The sequence below is a fragment of the Daucus carota genome, chromosome 7, assembly GCF_001625215.2.
Source record: "Daucus carota subsp. sativus chromosome 7, DH1 v3.0, whole genome shotgun sequence".
Lineage (NCBI taxonomy): Eukaryota > Viridiplantae > Streptophyta > Magnoliopsida > Apiales > Apiaceae > Daucus > Daucus carota.
The window spans coordinates 4,535,963-4,557,029 of record NC_030387.2 but is presented as its reverse complement, the minus strand read 5'-3'; the positions used below and the strand labels follow the sequence as shown (position 1 = coordinate 4,557,029).

At 34.4% G+C, this 21,067-nt stretch overlaps 3 protein-coding genes across 4 annotated transcripts; all 3 read left to right on the top strand.

Moving 5' to 3' along the window:
• Positions 1 to 336: 336 nt before the first annotated feature.
• LOC108194455 (uncharacterized) lies at positions 337 to 1,879 on the top strand. The gene is made up of 2 exons (XM_017361396.2): positions 337 to 718; positions 813 to 1,879. Exons 1-2 carry the CDS (start codon positions 414 to 416, stop codon positions 1,666 to 1,668), a joined length of 1,161 nt encoding a protein of 386 aa, XP_017216885.1. The 5' UTR covers positions 337 to 413; the 3' UTR covers positions 1,669 to 1,879.
• Positions 1,880 to 2,964: 1,085 nt separating this feature from the next.
• On the top strand, positions 2,965 to 4,341 carry LOC108195644 (uncharacterized). Its single transcript, XM_017362627.2, has 2 exons — positions 2,965 to 3,384; positions 3,475 to 4,341. The coding sequence occupies exons 1-2, from the start codon at positions 3,080 to 3,082 to the stop codon at positions 4,172 to 4,174; spliced, it is 1,005 nt and encodes a 334-aa protein (XP_017218116.1). The 5' UTR covers positions 2,965 to 3,079; the 3' UTR covers positions 4,175 to 4,341.
• Positions 4,342 to 6,683: 2,342 nt separating this feature from the next.
• LOC108196614 (uncharacterized) lies at positions 6,684 to 20,862 on the top strand. Of its 2 annotated transcripts, XM_017363973.2 has the most exons (33): positions 6,686 to 6,961; positions 7,403 to 7,464; positions 7,687 to 7,779; positions 7,922 to 8,093; positions 9,583 to 9,698; positions 10,433 to 10,519; positions 10,613 to 10,729; positions 10,798 to 10,861; positions 10,957 to 11,099; positions 11,378 to 11,425; positions 11,538 to 11,606; positions 11,695 to 11,770; positions 12,820 to 12,950; positions 13,545 to 13,592; positions 13,760 to 13,829; positions 13,902 to 13,966; positions 14,040 to 14,101; positions 14,180 to 14,303; positions 14,388 to 14,445; positions 14,569 to 14,687; positions 16,060 to 16,137; positions 16,226 to 16,288; positions 16,497 to 16,592; positions 16,701 to 16,810; positions 17,515 to 17,704; positions 18,222 to 18,336; positions 18,808 to 18,920; positions 19,001 to 19,078; positions 19,539 to 19,604; positions 19,687 to 19,818; positions 19,930 to 19,986; positions 20,087 to 20,167; positions 20,272 to 20,862. In XM_017363973.2, the coding sequence occupies exons 1-33, from the start codon at positions 6,847 to 6,849 to the stop codon at positions 20,320 to 20,322; spliced, it is 3,069 nt and encodes a 1,022-aa protein (XP_017219462.1). In that variant the 5' UTR covers positions 6,686 to 6,846; the 3' UTR covers positions 20,323 to 20,862. The 2 variants fall into 2 exon arrangements, 1 of the variants encoding a protein (XP_017219462.1); XR_010285332.1 differs by lacking the exons at positions 19,687 to 19,818; positions 19,930 to 19,986; positions 20,087 to 20,167; positions 20,272 to 20,862 and having other exon boundaries at positions 6,684 to 6,961; positions 19,011 to 19,078.
• Positions 20,863 to 21,067: the final 205 nt, after the last annotated feature.

The following is a 21,067-nucleotide window of genomic DNA, read 5'->3' as shown; positions in this document are numbered from 1 at the left end:
TAATCATGTCCATTAATTGCCATATTATTTAACGGCAGATCTTGTAGTCTCTAATGACTCCAAAATTTTTGGTCTCCATTGAGCCCAACTCATATATATATATATATATATATATATATATATATATATATATATATATATATATTTGGAGTAGAACTTATGTGTAAATCGAATCAAATCATTCCAGAAAGTCTTATAGCTTGTCTAGTGGAGTATCATGCATGTAAGATACTAATCAAGCAAATTAAAATGTCAACCAAAGGGAACCATCCGAGTAAGTCTTCTGCTAAAACATTCCAAGAAGAGCATGTTGTGTAGTTGTTTAAGGAAACTAAATTAAATGTATGAGCAATCTATATAAATGCCATCTCTGGTAGCACCAAACTGAGAATTACAACAAGAAAAGAGTAACCATGCATGTAACGAGACCTCTCTCTTACTATAGAAGTAATCCAGAGTCTTGGTCATTACCTCCTGATGGTCCGAATTCTGGCTATGTAGTCCTTGAAGATGAAGACTCTGTGACTTATAGTTGTTTTGGAATGTCTAAGGACCGAAAATTTATTGATCTGCCTTTCCCTCAGAACAAGAACTTAACTACTACATATTCTTCAGGAAAGCATAGACATTACCAAGATGTTATCTTTTTTCCTGTTATTAACCAGCCATTGTCCAGCAACCTGTACTACGTGATCGAGTCACATGGAAAGCATAAAGGGTAAGCATTATTCCTTTAGTTACGTAGATTAAGTGTTTTCTTAGATGTAAGCTCTTACATCTTGTCAGCTAATATTTATATATTTTTTTCACAGGAAGGCTTATGCTTGTTCCACAGAAGAAGACATGATGAATACTTGTTGCTGTGATGAAGTTGAAGATGTAAAGCCAAGACCATTTGATCCTCGTGACACATATCAGCAATTTGAGATTGCTAATTACAAAAATGGGGGTTTTTTGGCCAAATCTGTGGCTCATGGTGCTTTGCCTCCTTACTTTTTAAGGAGGAAGGGATGGGAAGTTGAATCCCATACTCTAAGAAGCTACACACTAGGTGAGGCTCTAGGGCTTGACTCTACTCTTCGTGCTCGCCTTCCTGACTTAAACTTTCCACTGCCCCACCAGAGTTCACAAGTGGTTGTGATAGGAAAATGGTATTGCCCTTTCATGTTCATTAAAGATGACATGCTAACGTCAAGAGATCAGATGGCAAATTCAGTGTTTTACGAGATGACCCTTGAGCAAAGATGGGAACAGATATTTGAGCGTGATGGTATTGATCATGGCAACATTGTAATGGTTAATGCAGTTGTTCAAAGAGAAGTTGTATGGGTTGGAGGCAAGGAGGCTGTGTGGGATGAGAACAATGTGGTTGATTACACGATGTGGTTCAAGAGTTTTGGAATTGATGGAGAAGAAGTGAGTGTAGGTTTGAGTTTGGAGATTGTTGAGAGAATGAAATGGGAGGAGGAAAGAGTTGGATGGTTTGGCGGTGATGATAGAATGACGAGGGTTGATAGAGTGGAGGAGTTTGAAAGAGGTGCCGAAGGATGGAGAAAGTTTGGATGCTTTGTTTTGGTGGAGAGCTTTGTGCTGAAAAGAATGGATGGAAGTGTTGTTATGACTTATAATTTCAAGCATACTCATCAAATCAAGTGCTTGTGGGAGTGAATTTAACTAACTGGCTTGTTCGTTATTTCTTTAGTTCATTGTGAAGTAAATTTATGTATTACATGCAGAGTAAAAAATTCACTTGTAAGATTACTTTTCAACTTATACTGTTCTTGATTGCAAATCTTAGGTCATGAATTTTGGATAATCTGCTTTCACTTTACAAGTCATACTTAAGGTTGTCAGGTGAGGTTGCCTCTTTGTATGAGCAAATGTACTGGGAGTTTTCGGGTTACTGTATATACCAATCTGTGTGAGAATTAGAAGAAGGCCTTCTACTTCATGAAACTGTAGTTACACTTACAATTACAAATCTTAGGTCATGAATTTTGAATACTGTCGATGCGGGGTATTCCAAACCGAGCTAAAAAATTCTTAGTTCACAAATTGCATTAAAGCACCAATACTGCATTAAGCAATTTGTAAGATATTTGATCTATCAAATAGCAGTATTAGCAAGTCAAAATGCCAGTTACCATTCGAGTGTGGTTGTGAACTTCACAAACGGCGTGTTGTGATATTTTTATCCACCAAATGCAGCGAACCACAATCAGTATACCCCTTCAAAGGACTCTGCAATCTTGAATGGATTGGTACCCGACTCATTAGGATGCATGATAAGCTTGAACCTGCTGATATTTTGTAATCAACAACCTGATTTTGGAAAAAAATTGCTACAGGTCTGTCTGACTTTCAATTAAAAAAATAACGAGTCATTTAAATTTATATTTACAACGGAGATGGTTCCTATCAATTGATCATTAACAACAATCCATCCAGCCTTTTTATAGCTTAAAGAGAAAATTCCTAAAATGGGTGTTTAAACGGCGGATAGGGTGTTGTGGCCCCTGCATTCACATAAAAAATCAAGTGTAATGTCTTTCAGCTATAAAAAACCACTGACAGATTGATACAACAATCACTAGTGATCCTTTTTATATTATCTATGTTAAAGTGAGATCAGTAATGCAAAAAAAAAATAGACCTTACATTTTACAGAAAAGAAAGTCACCGGTTTTCCCAGAAGTCTTCTGGTTGATACTGTTTCAGAAATTACTCCATCTTGCATTTATCTACAAACTGGAGGAAATTAAAATAGTCAACTTAAAGGAAGCATCCAAGTAGTCTTCTGCTAAATTACTAAAAAAAAACAAGATACCTAACATATAATTAAGCATAGAAAAGAATCACTGGGTAGGTTTTCAAGACTTTATGCAATGAGATTTGAATAAATCTTCTTGATTCTAATGTCAAGTGTGCAAAATTAAATATCATTGAAAAGAAACATCTTCGAATAAGATTAAGGTCTATTTTATGCTTCGTTGCAGCTAGTATTGATCATTGACCCAAACCTTTTGTATACATGCTATTTCAGCTAGCACTTAACTGAAGATTAGTAGAAAGAGTAACAATGTATGTGACCAGGCCTCTCTCCTACTATCTAAATAATTCAAAGTCTCTTTCATTGCCTCCTGAGGGTCCAAATTCTGGTTATTTAGTAATACAAGATGAAGAATCTGAGATGTATAGTTGCTTCGGGTTGTGTAAGAACACAGACCTTAATGATCTGCCTTTCCCTCAGGACAAAAACTTGACTACTAGATATTCATCAGGAGAGGACACATATCATCACAATCTTGCCTTTTTTCCTGTTCTTAATCAACCATTGTCCAAAAAGCGGTACTACGTGATTGATGCATATGGGAAGCATAAAGGGTATGTGTTTAAACCAAGAAAATTGATCTTGTGTGGTTGTGTCAATATAATATTTGCTCATAGTTTGATTTGTCTCCTTTTATTTTTCAGGAAGGCTTATGCTTGTTCAACGGAAGAAGACATGACTACTTGCTGTTTCTGCAGTCATGTTAAAGATGTAAAGCCAAGACCATTTGATCCTTGCGACAAATATCAGCAATTCAAGATTGTTAATTATGAAACTAAGGGTAGTTTTTATGCGAAATCTGTAGCTCAGGGTGCTTTTCCTCCATCCTTTTTGAGAACTAGAGGATGGAATATAAGTGCTAAAACTCCAAAACACTATAAATTAGGCGAGGCTTTAGGTGTCGACTCTACTCTTCGTGCACACCTTCCTGTCATGAGCTTTCCACTGTCTCGTAAGAGTTCAGAAGCTGTTGTGGTGGGGAGATGGTATTGCCCTTTCATGTTCATTAAGGATGGAAGGTTGACGTCAAGAGATCAGATGGAAAAGTCAATGTTTTATGAGATGACACTAGAGCAAAGCTGGGAGCAGATATTTGAGTGCAGCAATATTGATCATGGCATTGTTGTAATGGTTAATGCCGTTGTTCAAAGTGAAGTTGTAATGATTGGAGGCACAAAGGCTGTGTGGGATGAAAAGAAAATGGTGGATAGAAGCTGTAAAACTAAGTGGTTTAAAGGCTCTGGGAGCAAAAGAGAAGTAAGCATCGGATTGAGTTCAGAGATTATAGAAAGAATGAAATGGGAGGAAGAAACGGTTGGATGGGTTGGTGGAGGTGAAAGGTAAGTGAGGGTGCATAAAGTGGAGGAGTTTCGAGGAGGTGCTGAAGGATGGAGGAAGTTTGGATGCTATGTTTTGGTGGAGAGGTTTGTGTTAAAAAGAATGAATGGAAGTTTGGTTATGACTTATGATTTCAAGCATACGCAACAACTCAAGTGCCTGTGGGAGTGATGTTCTGTTAGTTGCTTTATCTGATGTGCCATAGTTAAAGTCTCTGTGATCTTTCTAGTTAACTAATTTGCCTTCTCTTGATTTCGCAGTGTCATACAATCTTTAGCTTTGTATATTATTAGTTCTTTTAGCTAAATGATCCACTGCTCTTCTATTAACATGTTAAAAGTTTGTAACATGTTAAAAGTCTGGATCTAACTGCAATTGCAATGCTATGACAATATAACATATCTAAAATAAGTAAAAATGTTGCATTCAAGACTAAAACACAGTGTGAGCCTTATGATTCTTTTAAACACAGGGTGTCCAGGATTTGTTTTACAGAGCCTAGTAAATTACAGATATTAGAGGTTAGATTAGTAAACCTCATAATTCATATGAAGAAGTCTTTTGAGAATGAAAAATCACTTTGCAACTACATCTTTTATTGTCTTTGCACGTTGAAGAGGCAAAAAGGATTTAGCCGCGGGATTACTGGTAATAACTGGCAGCATATTTCTGACGAGTGTAATTGCATAGGCCAAGGCCTGTCTAAGCAAACTGTCATTGTGTGTGCCTGTACGGTCACTATTATAATTTAGCCGATGCACTTTGTTCTTAGTTGATAACCAAAGGTCGAGAATTCAATTTTGCTTTAAAATGTAAGATAAATTGTTGGTTTTGACTGATAATACGAAATTAGAAGATCAGTTATATATTGTCAAGACTTGTGTTAAGTAATTATCAAAAAAAGGAGAAGCAATATAACATCATTTTCTTAGAGCTTGTTTTACTTATTCAAACAATTTGAATAGAACAGATCTGTTGTGCAAACTACATATATATTATCAAGGTAGCACTAGGGATTATTAGAAAAAAGTATCCATGTATGTGACCAGGCCTTTCTCTCATTATAAAAATAATCCAGAATCTCTCAGAGTACTACCCGAGGGTCCAAATTCAGGTTATTTGGTCATCCAAGATGAACCTTCGGATTGTGCAGAGACTGGAATCCTTACCTTACTGCTCTGCCTTTCCCTCAGAACATGAAGATTGCTTGTTCAAAGAAAAAAGACATGACTACTTGCCGTTGCTACAGTCATATTAAAGACGTAAATCCAAGACCATTTCATCCTAACGACACGTATCAGCCATTTAAGATTGCTGATTCTAAAGCTAAGGGTAGTTTTTATGCTAAATCTTCAGTGCAAAATGCTTTTCCTCCACACTTTTTGAGGAGAAAATCAGGGTGGCGTATCAAGGCCAAGATGCCAAGAAACTATAAACTAGGCAAGGCTCTTGAGTGCTTGTGGGAGTGAAATTGTGTTAGTTTTAAGTACAAGAGTTGTAGTTTGGCACTCTGCAGATTTTCTTAGGCACTTGGTTTTTTCATGTATAGCTTTAAGTAATTTTAAGATGTTGATCCACTATTCTTTTACCCATAAACAAGTCCAAACTTGGAATTTAGCTGATAAATTTTGTTATTTTATTCAGTTAGTGTCCTAACAGTTGGAAATGTTAGACATAAGTCGTTTTTTCTTTCCATATATTGTTTAATTTTAATATACTTACTTTAATTTAAAAATAATGATTTATAATTTACAATAAACAAAAAAATTAAATTTATATATAATATTTATCTTGACTTTAAATTACTCTTTCCTCCGATCCCTTTTACATGTCCATTTCGACTTTTGACCGGCTAAATTGACTATATATTAACTGAAATTTGTATGTACCATGTAATTAAAAAATAATAAAAAAATATATTTAGTCTATTTTAATATGCAACTTTTTTGGAAATAAATATGCAACTTTAATATTTAAAGATAATGAATAGATTATTTATAATGTTTGATCAAAAAAGGGTCAATTTGACTCTTGAAAATCAAAATGGGCATGCAAAAGAGGACGGAGAGAGTAACATATAAATTTAATATATTATGATATAAATTTTATTTAAAAATATAAATATAAAATTTTAATTTAAAAATATTGTTTTGACATCAATTTATTCCATGATAAATCAAAAACAAATATTTTTTAATTTAAGTTAAGCATCGCTTTGAATCTTGACCAAGGCTAACGCAAAAAAATTCTATATTAACTTAAAATGATTCAAATATATAATAAATCTTATAATACTATATGAAATGTAAACAAAACAAGATTAAAAAAAACTTTAAACTAATCAAACAAGAATTGAACACCAAATTTTATAAATTAGTAAAATCTAATTAACAAAATAAATTTTCTTTCTAAATTAGTAATATCCATTCAACAAATTAATTATTAATTAAAATTGTTTTCCACACTATTTTAACCGGGTTTAGACGAACAAAACCAGAACATACTGGAACGGCCAAAAAGCTAATTACTGGAACCGGGATCCGGTCCGATCATCCCCTCTAAAAGCCCTAACTCTATATATACTCCCCCAATTACAAACACTCTCCCTCCAATTTGCCGCACATTTCTCCAAAACACACACTAAAAACACACACTAAAACCAACACTCTCAGTCAATCATGGTGGATCAAGATCAACACTGGCTACTCAACTGCTTAAACGCTACTCTTGACACTAATCAACAAGTTCGATCTTTCGCTGAGACGTCGCTCAATCAGGCCTCCGTCCAACCAGGTTTTTCGATGAAATTATCGGTCCAATGGAACTAACACAGTGTATTTTTAGCCATAGACATTTGAGAAAGATTCTCGTGTCCTCGAGACTGTTAGTTTAGTAATTTTACTGCGCGTGGTCTGCATATTGGTTTAATTGTTAATATTTTAGATTGGATATATAATGAGGTGTAATTAGTGTTGTATTGTTTACGAATTGATGAATTTCGGAGGACCGCTTATTATGCTAAACTAGTTTTGGAGGACTGTTGATTAAATGGTTTGTGTGAAGACTGTAGAGTACTTGTTGTGTATATTTTACTTTACCAAATTTGTGTTGTAACAATGTTTCTTAAGGCTAATTGGTGTTGTAGGACGTGTTAATTTAGTAAGATCGTCTTGATTAGCTAAACAGCTGGCCGATGGTATGAGTTGGAGCTAAGGTTTGTTGTTTCTTTTGAAGGTTTTGGGAGTGCATTGTGCAGGATTGCCGGGAATAGGGAGCTTCCTTTAGGAGCACGCCAGATATCCTTTTGTGATTTTGTCAATTAATTGTGGTCGGACTCTATTGTGGATTTCTGACCAATTCTCCATAGGGCCACAAGAATTTTAATCTTTTTATGTATTTCAAATTTCAGTTAGTTGCATTTTGTTTTATAGAAAATAGTTAACCGGAATGTTACAAAACTTGTAGGGTTAATGTTCTTTGTTCCGTTTCCGTTCCTTGTTAGAATTAACATGTTATACCTAGCTGCAGTTCTTTTAAAGCAGTTCGTTAAAAAACATTGGCAGGAGAATGAGGAAAATTTCGAACATCCAGTGGTCTCTATTCAAGAAAAGGTAATATTATCCATGGTAGTGCTGATTGCTAGATATTTTTTTTAGTTTTACTACTCTCTATTTGTTTATCTTAAACTATTGGCTGGTGAGCTATTATTTTATGAAACATAAATTCTTTCCTTGAGTTTAAATCATTGTACAGGAAACCATAAGAAGTCTTCTCCTGCTGTCACTTGACGATAACCATAAGAAGATATGCACGGCAATTAGTATGGCTGTTGCATCAGTTGCACATTATGACTGGCCTGAAGATTGGCCGGACTTGCTACCGTTCCTCTTGAAGTTGATAAATGACCAAACTAACTTAAATGCAGGTATCTTTTATCTAATGTAAATATTTTTTGTTTCAAAAAATCAAATTAAATTAATTATTCTGGTGTCCCTTTGACTATAAAGCATGCTAGTTCTTCAAATATATTTAAAAATGAATACTTAATGATTAAATATAAAGCTTCAATATATACATTAACTCTATCCAGTGTTGTTAAAGGCACGCTTGATTGCACGATTAATTGCGCTTTGTGCTTAGATGCGCTTAATTGCGCTAAAAGTGCACAAGGTTAAGAGTACCCTTAAAAGGGGGAGGGGGGAATAAAATAAACTCTATCTTCAAATCTTCCCCAAATATTGTACATAACAAGCATAGAAGAGAAGAGGAAGAATGAGAATTTGAAGGGCCGGAAGTTGAGCTAAATGACTGCAAAGCTTTTGAATTGTTGAAGATCATTGATTGATGGTTTACAATTGATATTTTTATTATAATAGACATGCTCTGCTATGTTTAGAAGTTACGAATTTAATAAGTAATATATTCTTGATAAAATATGTTATTATCTTCTCTTTTTTTTTTTTTTGCTTTTTTTTAAAGTCAAAAAATTGCGCGATTAATGGTGCTTTGCTAGTCACGCTTTACAATTAGGTCTTGCGCTTATTAGGATTTTTCTCCATGAACAACACTGATTTTATCCCTCTCACGTGAGTATACATTATATGTATTGTTCTTCCTTGTGTTGGTCCCGCATAATCTGTTGTAGCCGTTTATAAAAAAATTCATAATATTTTTTGTTGAGATTATTTTTTTGTCTATGTTATGAACTCTCTTCGGCAGTTTGTTTTGACATCAGTTCTGGACCATATGAATGACTTAATGTACTGCTAGATGTGTAAAAGTGTTCAGGAAACATTTTAGCATGACCATAACTCAATCCTTCAGTTAAAAAAAAATAAATCAAACAAGAGTAATTGGTTGTTTGTGTTTTTCATCATTATGATGTAGCAGCGCTACACTTTATCTAAAATTTATTTGATTCGTCTGTATACTATTGGGTATTGACAGGAGTTAGGAGATGACCCATCTTAAATGTCACACTCCTTTTGATGTTGAAGATATGTAATCTCTTGTGGAAAAATAATTAATTGTTTCTTTATATGCGATAAAGTAATAAACCGAAGATATTCACATGATGCCTATCTTCTTATCATGAGGTTGTGTCTGCTTGCTTTATCCCATGGCTGGTCATATATCAACAGTATGATGTTATATGATATTGTTGAACATTAATAGGAAAGATATTTTAATTTTGTGTTTTGTTTTATATTAATTGACTAACAACCAAGTAGGGATTAAAGAAAATTAGAATTTAGCTCGGTATAAGAATATTACATTTGATGACTTTAGGTTGTAAAATGTGGTTTCATGATATAAATTCACTCTGGTCTTTTCACGCTGTTGCTTCATATGATTATAATGAAGGTGATGATATCCATGAAACATTTATAAACTCTATTGATAACTTTACACAGTTAACGGGGCTCTAAGATGCTTGGCGCTTCTTTCATCAGACTTGGATGATACAGTTGCCCCCACACTAGTGCCAGTTCTATTTCCGTGTTTGTATACAATTGTATCATCTCCTCAGGTCAGTCTAATATGCATCTATCTCTTCATTATATGTAGGTCCACTAAAGCAATTTTTTCTGTTTAGTGACTGGATTTGAGGCCCTTATAAAGGACTACCCTTAATTTGGTTTGTAACATGTAGAGATTGATAGAGAGAAGAATTTAATATATTTGTTATTTATACCTTTGATATTCAAAAAATCAAAAAATGCCATTTAATATTAATTCATAATTAGATGTAGTGAATCATAACTATTAATATTTTGATGTAGAAAATATTGAGATAAATAACAAAATACATTTACAAATATAATATTTGGAAGATTAAAATGATTTAAGAGAGAATATGAGATGAATAAGTGGACTAGGAAGGGAAAGTGAGTTTGTGGTAAGTGTAACTATTATGCATCATCTTTGTAAGGAGATACTAAATTATATAAGATATTGTGGAGTGATGTAATCATAAGAGTAACTGAGGTAGTATACGTTTAAATTCTACTCGTGCTTCTTAATGAGTAGATTAAGATCTATAATGAAATATTTAGTAAGGGTGGTCAGAAATAAAGAAAATGAAAGTAATCATCAATTTTGTTATATATTGATATCTAGATATATAGATTGATAACAATGAGTATGAACACTATAATTGTAGAATAATACAATAGCACATTATAATGCTTATAAAAACAAAATTTTGTGAAATCAGATTATACTTTTACTTATTATTAATACATGAATGTATACCTTATGCAGGTTTATGATAAACAATTGCGTGCGAGGGCACTTTCAATTATTTATTCTTGTACCTCTATGCTGGGGGTTATGAGTGGCGTATACAAGGTACTGTCTCTTGCTATTTAGTTTAGAAATTCTCGGGTTTATATTAATCTATTCTTTCTTAATAAATTATAATTTGTTAATCTACACTTGTAGGCTGAAACCAGTGCATTATTGTTACCGATGCTTAAACCTTGGATGGATCAGTTTTCTTCTATTCTTGACATACCAGTTCAACCTGAAGATCCAGATGATTGGAGCATAAGAATGGAGGTTGTGTCTGATAGCTTCATTTATGTAATTTTACCAGGACCATGATTCTGACGTTAAGTATACATCAGGTCTTAAAGTGCTTGAATCAGTTTGTTCAGAATTTCCCAGGACTTATTGAATCTCAATTTATGGGTAAGCTCGTGGCTTTAGCATATTTTTAATTTAGGAGTAAAATCTTCTGCTAGCTATAGGAGTAATTTATACCTGGAGATAATATGTTGTCTCAGGAATTATGGGGCCAATATGGCAGACATTTGTGTCCTCACTTAGAGTGTATGAACGATCAGCACTTGAAGGTTTAGATGATTCCTATGATGGGCGTTATGACTCTGATGGAGCTGAGAAAAGCCTCGAGTCATTCATTATTCAGGTGGGTCGATTTTTTTAAGATATTAATCTTCTATTTGGTCAGTGTAGTTGCCTCTGTGAATAAAATTTGTTAAGATTACAGGCATAAAATATTAGAAAATTTTTATCGTTTCTAGCTCTTCAAATAACCTTGGAGGTTATATGCTCCTGCCACTGACGCAGAAAATTTGTTGCGTTACTCATGGCTTTGGCATGGCTTTGGCCATTAGCAATCGACAATTGTTTCTGTTTTTTTGCTTAGGGTTCTGTTCTTATACTGTTGAGGACCTTATCATGCAGTTATTTGAGTTCCTCTTGACCATTGTGGGTAGTCCAAGATTTGTAAAGGTATGTCTCTGAATTTCTACTGAATGAAGTAATTGCTCAAGTGATTTTTATCTAATATTGTCATTACAGGCGTATATATGTAATAATACTTATAATGACAAATATTGTCTAGATTCTTGGAAACAATATCAGTGAATTGGTGTATTACACTATAGCTTTTCTTCAAATGACTGAACAACAGGTATAGATCATATGTTTATATCATTTCTGTTTTCATCAAATATGTGGTATGCCATTTAAAAGCATATGAATGTCATACCCTTTTCCAGGTTCATACTTGGTCACTTGATGCGAACCAGTATGTTGCAGATGAGGATGAAAATACCTATAGTTGCCGTGTTTCTGGTAAGTAAATGCATGACTTTAATCTTTCCAAAAGTAGGTCTGCGGTTCAAAATCTGTTCTACCTTCGTTTGAGATTCCTTTGGTTATGCAATTCATGTTATTTTGTCCTGGAATTTATTTGACATTTATCGAATCTTTCCCATCTCTTGATATGTGACATTGACATTTTCATGTTTATGCTTTATCTATTAGTCCATATCACTTTGATTGTTCACATTCACAGAGTATTATGTGGGTTATGGGTCACAATGTTGCAGCAAAAAGGAATTTGGCTACGTTGTTGAAGTGCTTTTTTACACTATCTGTATTTGCATTTATCAAAAGTTGAGGGTATTTTATTTTATGTTGGGGTTTATATTAAATGGCCGCTCATTGCACTCTAATGTCTCACTTAACTCACCGTTCTCAATGGGAGCTTGTTTAAACCACTTAAATCACCACATATATATTCAATTAAATTTCTTAAAAAAACGGAAAAAGTGACAGAACTGACACTTGGTGCTCTAGATTAATTGTTATATTTATGTTTTCTCTGTCAAATAGTAATACTTGAAGTGCCACATCAGCATATGGCCTCCATTTTATCATATTTTTAGTTATTTTTCGAGCAATGTATTGGAGTGATATGTATAGTAATTAAGTGGTTTAAATGAGCTCCGGTTGAGAACAGCAAGTCAAGTGAGACATTTGAGTGCAAGGAGCGGCCAGTTTGATATAAACTCCTTTTAATATTTAAATGCTATCTTGAGGTGGGATTAGAGTTAACATGAGTTCGGCCACAATCCTGTTTGATTTGTTTTGGTTTAATGGAGTACTAGAAAGACATAGTAGATAAGGTGGTATGTTTTATTGTATCTCCAGAAGCTAGTATTTTTTATTTTTTTTGACGAAAGAAGCTAGTATTTTAGTTTACTAATAAGTGATAAAACCTTTTTTGTTTTCTCACTGTAAGATGCATGTCATAACCAGGATATCTTGCCTCTATCCGATGGTTACTGTTGCTTTTATGGCAAATATACATGTCTAATGCTTTTATATCTTTTTTGCAGGTTCCCTTTTACTGGAAGAAATTATTAGCTCATGTGGTACAGAGGGAATTCATGCTATAGTGGAAGCAGCTAGAAAACGCTTTGTTGAATCTCAACAGGAGAAGGCTTCTGGTTCTTCTGGCTGGTGGAGAGTAAGTTAAAAGATAAAATAAGAACATTAATGCGGGCCAAATAGCTTTTTCAAACTTTTCGCATTTTACTGATGACGTCAGGCATCTTTATCCACAAAAGGAACCGAGATTAAACTAATTTTACAAACATCATCTTAGAACCTGAACGTTAGGTTATGTTGTTGACTTGTTGGCGTGTCCTGAATCTTTAAAAGGACACTTCTCAACATGATTTATTCTCTATTCAAGCTGTTGATAGTGCCTTAAAACAAGCAATCACAATACTGAAGTAGCATAGTCATATCTTTACTTTGAGTCTTCAATGATTTTAATAGTGTACAAGGTGAGAAATTGAAGTCTGAAAGCTTAGTGGCGGAGTAAACTTTATCATAGCCCAAATTTGAATAAAGGTCTTTAATTAGAAACCCAAAAATGCTTATAATTGGACAGATACCAAATTGATATAATAAATAGGAGGGGAGTAAGGTAGTGACTCATTTGTTCACGGTAAGTTTATATAGCTCTCACTTGGATTTGTATTAGATTACTTGACATAGACAATCTTTTATGAGCATGAATTATTTCTATTCTGTCTCATCCAAAAGTATTTTTCAGATGAGAGAGGCAAATCTTCTGGCTTTGACTTCACTGTCTGAACAAGAGGTGTGACATTTATTGATAATATCTTTATAAGCATTAATATTTTTATGATATAGTGAGCTTCAATTTTGAATATTGGTAGCGTAGTTTACAGTAGTTTTCCCCTTTTTGAAGGGTGTATATTAAGTTTTGTTGTCTCTGAAAATCTTAGTGAATGTCATTCTGTACAGATTTCTCTGCTTCCGGGATGCACTTTAGGGAACCTCTTAGAGCAAATACTTTCAGAGGACATGGCAACAGGTGCTCTTTTTGGTTCCACTAAGATGTTCACATTGTTAACTCCTTGAGGAGTACTTATTGTTTTCTATGCAGGGGTACATGAATATCCATTTCTCTATGCTCGCATGTTTTCAACTGTTGCTAACTTCTCAACTGTGGTAAGCATCTTAAATTATTCTTCCATCAAGTTGTATTGAGAAACTTTTTCAAATCTTCCACCCATTTTTCCAGATCAATAATGATATTGTTGAGCAGTTCCTTTATGCTGCTATCAAGACAATCGGCCTCGATGTGTAAGTGTCTATCTCAATACTATGTTTTGTAGGATTGGAAGTCGTTCAAGTCTTCATAAGTTAATGCTATCCTTGTAGGCCCCCTCCTGTCAAAGTAGGTGCTTGTCGAGCACTTACACAGCTATTGCCTGATGCAAATATTGTAACTATTCTGCCTCATTTTGTGAATCTATTTTCATCACTTATAGATCTTCTCAAGCAGGTTAGTGTGGCACCTTGATATAGCTGTTATTCATTTTCATCTTATTGTTTGGGATAATTGTTGAACTCTTGCTCTGCTTCCTAGGCATCTGATGAAACAATGCATCTGGTACTTGAAACACTGCAAGCTGGAGTGGAGGCAGGTCGGTATTGGATAATATAATCTTTCTTTGTATATCATTGTCTTAGTTTTTTGCTGCACGAGTTATTAGCTTATTGCCATTACTTGCTATTTACCTTTTTTTTCTCTCTTTTCATTCTTGTAGGCCATGAGTCAACAGAGTTCTCATCGATTGAGCCACTTATCTCTCCTGTCATCCTTGGCATGTGGGCTTTGCATGTTTCAGACCCTTTCGTTAGCATTGATGCTCTTGAGATACTGGAGGTGATCATAATATAGAAATTGTCGATAATATCAGTCTTTAAGTTTTTAGATATCCCCTTAGGCCCTCACATGCCGCTCTCACATTTCTTTTTGTGCTTTAAGATCTGCAAGAAAGTGTTTACACATACTGTTGCCTCATAGTTTCTGTTGAATGCAACAAAAATTTGAAGGGAAATTATTAATGGTACCATTGTGGTATGGCTTTTATGAATGGTACCATTTTGTGTTTTTGACTTACAGGCGGTACCACTCAGGTTATGATCCGTTAACGATACTACCATTCCGTCCATTAAAACGTTAAAAACGTTGGTTGACTGTATTTATATCGTATTTTTCTTTAAAAAAAAAATACAACTGATATCCGTATTTTTTCTTTGTGTTCTTGAGTTCTTGAAGATTAAACAACTTTTTGATCATGTTGCCGGTGTCCGTTTTAAGAGTATGAGTAACCAAATCGAAGCTTCAGACGAGCTCTATCTAACCTTTCACGATTACATTAAACAACACAACTGATATATAAACACAAGCACCCACAGTAGCCTCAATACCACTGCTCAGGCCCTTTTATTTCCAACGAGCCGCTAGTCTACGTGCACAGACGTAGAGAGAGGGAGGGAGAGGGGGAGAGAAAAAGGGGGGGGGGGGGGGGAGAGAAAGAGAGATGAGGATGGTTGGCGACCAAAAGAAACTCACTAAAGAGAGGATGGGCTTAGGAAAGCTTTATCAAGGGCCTGAATGACCAGTTGTCTTTGTTGGTCTGGGCTGAAGTGCTGCCTTGCTGCTGTTGTGGCCTTCACCAGACCATCATATCCCGGGCTGAAGAACTCAAGAACGCAAAGAAAAAATACGGATATCAGTTGTATTTTTTGTGTTTTTTAAAGGAAAATACGAAATAAATATGGTCAACTAACGTTTTTAATGGACGGAATGGTAGTACCGTTAACGGATCATAAACTGAGTGGTACCGCTTGTAAGTCAAAAACACGAAATGGTACCATTCATAGAAGCCAATACCACAATGGTACCATTAATAATTTCCAAAATTTTAATTATAAGGAAAACAGTGTACACAAATATTTCATTTAGATTTTATATAGTTGGCTATATTTCGGGATAGCTTCATAATTCTTTTCTGTTGCTTCTACTCGTAGGTTTATTCTTTTCTTCATGAAGTAATCTTCCTATAAGAACTACTATACTCGCCACCTGGCGGTTTATAAATATTCAGTTAAATAGATTGTTTGGATTATTTTACTTTTTGAGGGAGATTGCGTGGATCTCTGTGTATATATGCAGTCATGGTTTTCAATGGGGTACTATATATTCTGTGTTTCATTGAACTAAATACTTGTTTAATCTTTCTTTTTTCCAGGCAATAAAAAATGCTCCTGGATGTATACATCCCCTGGTTTCTCGAATTTTGCCTTATATTGGACCAATCCTTAATCGTGTATGGTTTCTCATATTACTCAAATTTGATTGAATCTATCTCTTTTAAAGTGGGTTGTCTGTAATGCATTTGGTTGACATTGTTTCAGCCTCAACAACAACCTGATGGTTTGGTTGCTGGTTCACTTGACCTTGTGGCAATGTTGTTGAAGGTGAGTTAGAATTTGCACTTTTCTTATTGCTAAACAGTGACTCAGACTTACCATAACTGTTGTTCACACTTACGTGTGTTTCTAGATACAATGTCTTAGCTTTTTTATAATTGGAGTTCACACCCATGTTTGTTTCTAGATATATTTATGGCCGTCTTTCTTGTTTTCTCAGTTTGAACTAATTAATATTTTCTGTAAAATGCATCAGAATGCCCCTAGTGATGTTGTCAAAGCAGTTTATGATGTTTCCTTTGATCCTGTGGTACGCATAGTCCTACAAAGTGACGACCATAGTGAAATGCAGGTTATTGTTTGTACTGTGTACAGATTTGTTAAATTCACGGCAGGGATGTGATTATTGAATATTTTTTTTATATTGTAATTATTCATTATGTTCCTGTAATGATGGCAGAATGCAACTCAGTGCTTAGCTGCCTTCTTGTATTGCGGAAAAGAAGATTTGCTTTCTTGGGGAGGTGACCCGGTATTTACCATGAAGAGTTTGCTTGATGTAGCTTCAAGGTGATTTCTGTCTTTCTGACTCTTTCCGTTTTCTGAGAAAAGTTAATGATGTAGATTCATGTTGTGTGTGTCTTTCTAAATTACGAGACCCGAATTTAGGATCAAGAAATTTTCAAGCTTGATGTGGAGTTTGGCCATAATTAAATAGCAGAATCCAACACTTGCTTTGGCCGCTCACTCATTCAGTGTCATATTATTGTACATATAATTGGTATCATTTCCTATATTTAACGAGTTACAAATATGTTGAATGCACGATTTATTTATGCGTAATTTATAAAAATTCTGATGTTTTTTCAAGAAATTTCAACATGGATACTTTCTATAACTAAGGATTAACACGATGGGAGAATAATAAAAAATTCAAAAAAAAGTTTGTAAGTTTGTAACTTAAAAAAGTTTTTATTTGATCCTATCCCTATGTGTGTGTGTGTGTGTGTGTGTGTGTATTTATATAACATTTCTTGGCATTTAATGTCAAGGAGGTGGTATTCTTGGATCTTCTTTCTGTAAGTTTGGAATGCATAATTTTGTAGGACGTTTTTGGATTTCATCTTATGGATTTTTTTACAGTAGTCTATTTTAATCTAATATAAGTAGCAAGGTTTTTTATTATCATTTTTGCAGTTTATAATATATATCTCTTAATTTATATTGATTGTTATTTATTGGCTTATCAACAAGGACAACATATGATTGTGCAGGCTTCTCAACCCTGATCTGGAAAGCTCAGGGTCGCTCTTTGTTGCAAGTTACATTCTGCAACTAATTTTACATCTGCCATCACAAATGGCACAGCACATTAGAGACCTGGTAGCTGCTCTTGTTAGGCGCATGCAATCTTGTCAAATTGCAGGATTGAAAAGCTCATTAATACTTATATTTGCTAGACTGGTATATTATCAACTTTTTGTGATAGCTTCAATTCCTGTTATTTAAACTTAAATTGTCGTGAAGCACTGATATCCCATTCTTAATTTGATAAAAACGGAACATCATACATGTTAGAATATAATAAATCATCCAGTTAACTCCTGACACCTTGAGGTCTTGGGAAAGTGGTATCATAACATCGTATCTTTACCCCAAATATGGGCTTTCGAGTAAGGGGAGTGTTAGAATATATAATATGAACATGTTAGTTCCTCCAACTTGAGGTTTTAGGAGGACAGGTAATTTACCGTACATTATGTACTATTTTAATTTATTTTTTTTTGTCTTATCCGATTATTATTTTAGGCTTGCCACTTGTTCTGTGGTAAGAGTAATAATTTGAAGACACTTGGTCTTTACAAGAGACTTCTTCGGAAAAAGAACAATGATCTGGATTTTGTACCAACCTTCTTTCTATCTGCAATAGGATGTTAAAGCATTTAAGAAAATCGATATTTAACTTTCCCTATTTCTGCAGGTTCATATAAGTGTACCACAAGTGGAGCAATTTATTGATCTAATGATCTCAGTCCCAGTTGAGGGCCATTATAATGCTTTTGCATATGTGATGTCCGAATGGTCAAAGCAGCAAGGCAAGCATTGTTCATGAAATCGTTATTTTTATTTATTCTGTGTCCTCGATAACTTGCTTCTTAGTATCCTGTTTCACACATAAATATTCTAGTGGCCATCACTTTTTCATGATACAACTGATTTTTTGCTGATTGTTGTTTATATGAGTTTAATTAGGCATTCTAGTGCTTGGTGACTTGGTGTTTCATAGTTAATCACAAAACGGGTATATTTATCAGTTATTTTTTATTTTTATTCTACCATCTCTTAAATGCTAAATCTGCTTACTGAAGTAGTGCAGTAACTACCTCATTGCTCAAAAGTTTATTTGTGTAGTTGTTGCTTGATAACTTTTAAAAAAGAAGAAAGAAACGATATTTATGAGTATCGGTTTCCTAAACTGTTGACTGTCTGGTTGTATATATACCATAGATACATAAAATATGTCTATATAAGAAATATTATAATCGTCTCAGTACTGCTTAATACAGGAGAAATACAGGGGGCATACCAAATAATAGTTACCACCACTGCTTTGGCTTTACTGTTATCAACCAGGCATGCAAATTTGGAAATAGTTAATGTTCAAGGACATCTGATTAAGGTGTGGTTTCATTTGCTTGTGCACTTGGCATGTATTGGATTCCTTTCAAGCAATTAAAATGTTTCCTTTAAATCATGAAGTCCACTTCAGGAATAACCACTCGCTCTAAAGCTAAACTAGCTCCAGATCAGTGGACAATTATGCCTCTCCCTGCAAAGGTATGTACTAACCTCCTACATGTCTGTGTCATATGAATTACAGGCACAGACCATTATCCAAGAATAGCTATATTTGGTCCATATTAGGTCCGGCCAACATGCTGTGCAGTGCTTGTGCCACAGTAATTTTCCCTGTTTAAATAATAAACTTGCAATTTCCATTATTCCTGTTTTCCTTCTATTGATGATTTTTCTTCATCTATATACTCCATTTTTTTTTATGCCTGCTTTCTTTTGTGCTTGACTGGAAATATGTCTCTACTCTCTACTGCTTTTAAAAATTTCATCAGCACTCTTATATAAGATGGGAAATATTAGGAATGTAAAAAAAATAATTGTAAATTAGCTAGCATAAAAAGATATGGATACCATTGATGAGAATGTATATGTAATATGATAGACCTGAGCTTAGTTAGCTCTAAAAACTGCCTGGCTAAAAACTATTTCATGGGGATGGCAGATACTTGCTATCCTGGCTGATACACTTATTGAGATGAGAGAACAGTTTGTAGCTGGTGCTGACGAGGTACTTGCTGATTCTCAATGCTCATGACAATAGTTGACCAATTGATAAGGATGTCTTAAATCTAAAGCAATTTGTGTTTCAGGATGATGAATGGGAAGAAGTTGAGGCCGAAGATACTGAAACCAATCAAAATATGCTATATTCGGCAGGTGCCAACATATCTGGTAGAGTCAAAAACAGCTATCTTGAGTCAATGGCAAAATCCTTTGATGAGGTGTGCAGAAATAATATATCCTTTTAATACACTCGGACGATGTTCGTCTTATGTTTATATCTGGAAAAATTTATAGCTAATATTCATTATTGTCCCTGCCATTGTTAAAAGGACCAAGATGATGGTTTCGAGGATGAATTGCTAAGTAGTGCTGATCCTTTAAATAAGGTGTCTTCTTTAGACCCCGAAGCTTTATTAAATAATAAATATTGTGGACAAATCTTCCATATAGATTTGAGTATTTGACCTTTATACTGAATCATGGCAGATTAATCTAACAAGCTATCTAGTGGATTTTATCGTGAAGTTCTCTCATAGTGACAAACCATATTTTGATCATCTATGCCAGGTATATGAGTAGTATTTTTATTCAGTAGGCTTGCAATTTTTAAATTTTCTGATAGATATATGCATAATTTTGTCCGACTTCCAACCAATTACTTGTTAATGCAGAGCTTGACCCAGCCACAAGTCAAAGCTCTTGAGCTTGTATTGAGCAGATAAAAAACATGCAAGTCGGACACATTGATTAGTTGAACTGGAGCATGAAGTTATAATTTGAGTGTAAAGTCAAGGTTTTTATGATGCGGATTTCCATTCTTTATTCTTGTATTTCTGTAAAATCTGTTGATGGTGTTCCTTTCTTGTATCGTCAATATATTGATCCATGCATTACCCCTATTGGTTAGAATAGGAAGGAAAAAGATCCTGGGTTTAAGTATCCTGTGTAAAAAATTTGGTAACGTTAATGTACAGTAAGAGTTAAATGTACACATCGGTCAGGATGTGGGTTGAAAATGTGAGGCTAGACTGAAGTTTTAAATCTGGTTGAGGGCCTATATCTTAGTTAGGAACCCATGGGATCGATGATTTGGAGTAGTGGGCCCTCTCGTTTGGAGATGGACAAAGTACCACAGGGAGTATTCGGTTTTCTTGGATTATATTTTCATCCTAGATATTGTACTGTCTATTTGCTTTGTCTTATATGTGCCATTTATCTATTAAAACTGTGCAATATATCTATTAAAACTTTATTCTTTGCTTTGTTTACTGTTTTATTAATTTCATTTTTATTATCGATATTTACCTGTATTGTTTTACTCCTTGTATACTCTTCTCCTCCAAAAGATCTTTACACATACGTTTCTCCACTCTGAGGGGCTAGGATCTACTCATAACTTAGCTTCCGAATTTACTGTGTTTAATCTGTTTTCACTTTTCAGACATATTTAAATTTAATCATGATTGA

Coding starts and splice junctions, on each gene's coding strand:
- LOC108196614 (XM_017363973.2), top strand. CDS start 6,847: ATGGTGGATCAAGATCAACACTGGCTACTCAACTGCTTAAACGCTACT. Junction 11,426..11,537: donor GTAGTCCAAGATTTGTAAAG/GTATGTCTCTGA, acceptor AATATTGTCTAG/ATTCTTGGAAACAATATCAG. Junction 17,705..18,221: donor TACTTATATTTGCTAGACTG/GTATATTATCAA, acceptor CTATTTCTGCAG/GTTCATATAAGTGTACCACA.
- LOC108194455 (XM_017361396.2), top strand. CDS start 414: ATGCATGTAACGAGACCTCTCTCTTACTATAGAAGTAATCCAGAGTCT. Junction 719..812: donor TCACATGGAAAGCATAAAGG/GTAAGCATTATT, acceptor TTTTTTTCACAG/GAAGGCTTATGCTTGTTCCA.
- LOC108195644 (XM_017362627.2), top strand. CDS start 3,080: ATGTATGTGACCAGGCCTCTCTCCTACTATCTAAATAATTCAAAGTCT. Junction 3,385..3,474: donor GCATATGGGAAGCATAAAGG/GTATGTGTTTAA, acceptor TTTATTTTTCAG/GAAGGCTTATGCTTGTTCAA.